Consider the following 3928-nt stretch of genomic DNA (forward strand, 5'->3'; position numbering starts at 1 on the left):
GACAAAGTTATTGATGAGCAAGTAAAAGAGCTCCTGAAGGCTGGTCACATTCGAGAAATTCAATTCCCTTCATGGCTCTCGAATGTGGTCTTGGTGCCCAAGTCTACCGGGAAGTGGCGCATATGCGTAGACTTCCGCGATCTTAATAAAGCTTGTCCCAAGGATCATTATCCTCTGCCCGGCATCGATCAATTGGTGGATTCCACATCGGGCTTCGAATTGCTAAGCTTCATGGACGCGTACCAGGGGTATCATCAAACCCCCTGGCCAAGAGTGATCAAGATAAAGCCAGCTTCATCACCTCGGAAGGTACATTTTGCTATATTGTAATGCCTTTCGGGTTGAAGAATGCAGGGGCTACTTACCAGCGTCCGATGAACAAAGTCTTCGAGAAGCAGTTGTGGCGAAATGTTGAAGTCTATGTGGATGATATTTTAAGCAAAACCCGGGAGGTTGCAAGCTTTATTGTTGATTTGGAAGAAACTTTTGCCACTCTCATACAGTACGGGATCAAGCTTAACCCTGCCAAGTGCATCTTTGGCGTAAAGAGTGGCAAATTCTTGGGATTCATAGTGACAGATCGGGGGATCGAGGTGAATCAGGAAAAAGTCAAGTCTGTGCTATGCATGCCATCTCCCCGATCTGTCAAAGAAGTACAGAAGTTGACCGGGAGGATTGCTTCCCTCTCTCGATTTATTTCCCGATCAGCGCATAGAAGTTATCCTTTCTTTCCAGTATTGAGGAAAGCCCAGCAATTTGGATGGAATGATAAATGTGAACAGGCCTTCCAGGATTTGAAAATTCATCCTGCAGAGCTCCCTGTATTGGTGAAGCCGGAGCCCGGGGAGAAATTATTTGTTTATCTGTCCACCACAGAGTATGTTGTCAACTCGGTTCTGATAAAAGAAGAAGGCTCTGATCAAAAGCCTGTCTATTATGTCAGACATGCTCTAAGGGGACCCGAGCTCCGATACAGTGGAGTGGAGAAAATTGCTTTGGCCTTGATCCTGACCGCCCGGAAGCTAAGGCCTATTTCCTGTCACATCAAATCATTGTTCTTACCAATAGTCCTCTCGGCAGGATCATGACTCACTCTGAAGTATCCGAGCGAATGATCAAGTGGACAGTAGATTTGGGGGAGTATGACATCGAATACAAACCTCGGATGGCCATCAAAGCACAAGCTTTGTCAGATTTTTTATCCGAGATGGTCCAACCCAATGAAGAAGAAGTATGGAGAGTATTCGTTGATGGGACGTCTAGCCTTGCCGGATGCGGAGTAGGGGTTGTGATAATTGCTCCCCCGGGAGAAAAAATTAAACTGGCACTGAGGATTGACTCCCGGGTAACCAACAATGAAGCCGAGTATGAGGCTGTTCTGGCCGGTATTCAAGCTGCCCGGAAAGTCGGGGCTTCCCGGATTATTCTATATTCAGATTCGCAACTCATCACTCAACAGATAAAAGACGTGTATGAGGCTAAAGATGACAGGATGCTAAAATATTTACAGCTCATAAAAGCCAGAACATAAGTTTTTGCAGATTGGGGGATTGAACAAATACCCCGGGAAGAGAATAGTGAGGCAGATACTCTGGCAAAAATGACTGCTTCTTTGTCAGAGGTAAGTACCCGGGAGATCTTGCATGTTTCCTTGTTGATCCTTTCTACTGAGGAAGAAATTTTATCAGAACTAGATGACACCTCTGATCATGTTCATGATAAATAATGAGTTGCCCGAGGACAGAGCCCGAGCTCATAAAACTAAGAGACAAGCTCCCAGGATTGTTCTCTTAAATAATATTTTGTACAGGAGATCATTCCAGGGACCTCTCTTGAAATGCTTATCTGAGAAAGAAATGAATTACGTACTCCGAGAGATTCATGAAGGATGTTGTGCTGAGCACCTCGGAGGAATGTCTTTGGCCCGGAAAAAATGCTTGCTGGTTTCTGGTGGCCAACTTTAAGTCAAGATGCTGCGAGGGTGGTCCAAGCTTGTGAGGGCTGTCAACATCACTCGAATTTTATGCACAGCCCGGCCACTCTCATGAAGCCTATCTGGGCATCTTGCCCCTTTGATCAATGGGGCATGGATATTGTGGGACCGTTCCCAATTGCCGGGCTCAAAAAAAATTCTTGTTAGTAGCTGTTGATTACTTTTCCAAGTGGGAAGAAGTGGAGCCCTTGGCAAAAATCACTGAGCAAGAGGTATTGAAATTTCTGTGGAAGAATATCGTGTGCCGGTTTAGATTGCCCAGAAGACTGATATCGGACAATGGGAGACAGTTTCAGGGCAAAGGAATTACGTCATGGTGCAGGGAAATGAAGATCACTCAATCTTTTACCGCTGTTGCATATCCTCAAGCTAATGGCCAGACAGAGGTTGTCAATAGAATTATTGTGCAAGCACTAAAGACCAGGCTACAAGGCAAAGGAAAGAATTAGGTGGAAGAATTACCCAGTATTCTCTGGGCTTACAGAACTACTCCCCCGGCACCTACCCAAGAAACTCCTTTCAACTTGGTATATGGTTCTGAAGCAGTCCTCCCAGTTGAGATCAGACAAACTTCTCCCCGGGTAAAATCTTACTCGGAAGACAATGACCAAAGCCGGACCATGGAATTGGACTTGGTAGAAGAAAGGAGAGACCGGGCATTCATTCGCATGGAAGCATACAGAAGCCGGATTATGAAATCATATAACAAAAGGGTCTGAATCCGAGACTTCCAAGTAGGGGATCTAGTCATGAAGAAAGTCAACCCTGCTGGGGATGTTGGGAAGCTGGAAGCTCGGGGGGAAGGACCTTATAAAATCACCCAAAAAGTCAGCTCGGGATCCTTTTATTTAGAAGATGCTCAAGGAAATCTCCTCAAAAGGCCTTGGAATGTATTTAATTTAAAGAGGTACTATGCATGACAGATGTAATTATTTGATGGAAGAAATAAATGAAAGATATATTTTCTCAAAGAATGTTATGAATGTTTCTGTTATCTTATGACGGGAGGTACTAGGCCCCGGTTGTTGAAGAAAAGCCCAGAGCACTACACCCTGGCTCGGGGCACCACACCTCGACCATTCTCAAGTCCCGGGACATGTTCCCCGGCCCAAGGCTCCGTACCTTGGTTCTAAAAGCCCAGGGCACTACACCCTGGCTCGGGGCACCACACCTCGACCATTCCCAAGTCCTGGGACATGTTCCCCGGCTCAAGGCTCCGTACCTTTGTTTTTAAAAGCCCAGGGCACTATACCCTGGCTCGGGGCACCTCACCTCGACCATTCCCAAGTCCCGGGACATGTTCCTCGGCCCAAGGCTCCGTACCTTGGTTCTTAAAACCCCAGGGCACTACACCCTGGCTCGGGGCACCACACCTCGACCATTCCCAAGTCCCGATACATGTTCCCCGGCCCAAGGCTCCGTACCTAGGTTCTTAAAAGCCCAGGGCACTACACCCTGGCTCGGGGCACCACACCTCGACCATTCCCAAGTCCCGGGACATGATTCCCGGCCCAAGGCTCCGTACCTTGGTTTTTAAAAGCCCAGGGCACTACACCCTGGCTCGGGCACCACACCTCGACCATTCCCAAGTCCCGGGACATGTTCCTCGGCCCAAAGCTCCGTACCTTGGTTCTTACAAGCCCAGGGCACTACACCCTGGCTCGGGGCACCACACCTCGACCATTCTCAAGTCCCGGGACATGTTCTACGGCCCAAGGCTCCGTACCTTGGTTCTTAAAAGCCCAGGACACTACACCCTGGCTCGGGGCAACACACCTCGACCATTCCCAAGTCCCGGGACATGTTCCCCGGCCCAAGGCTCCGTACCTTGGTTCTTAAAAGCCCAGGGCACTACACCCTGGCTCGGGGCACCGCACCTAGATCAGTCTAAATCCTGAAATATGCTCTCTTGCCCGGCCTTTCTACTTGGAACAC

The 3928-nt window shown here is 48.3% G+C and overlaps 1 protein-coding gene across 1 annotated transcript; it reads left to right on the forward strand.

Annotated features, from left to right (window-relative positions):
• The first annotated feature begins 2079 nt into the window (after positions 1-2079).
• Positions 2080-2442, forward strand: LOC142542020 (uncharacterized). The gene has a single exon (XM_075648466.1). The coding sequence runs from the start codon at positions 2080-2082 to the stop codon at positions 2440-2442; it is 363 nt and encodes a 120-aa protein (XP_075504581.1).
• The last annotated feature ends 1486 nt before the right edge of the window (positions 2443-3928 follow it).

This window comes from Primulina tabacum, chromosome 4 (assembly GCF_025594145.1).
Source record: "Primulina tabacum isolate GXHZ01 chromosome 4, ASM2559414v2, whole genome shotgun sequence".
NCBI lineage: Eukaryota > Viridiplantae > Streptophyta > Magnoliopsida > Lamiales > Gesneriaceae > Primulina > Primulina tabacum.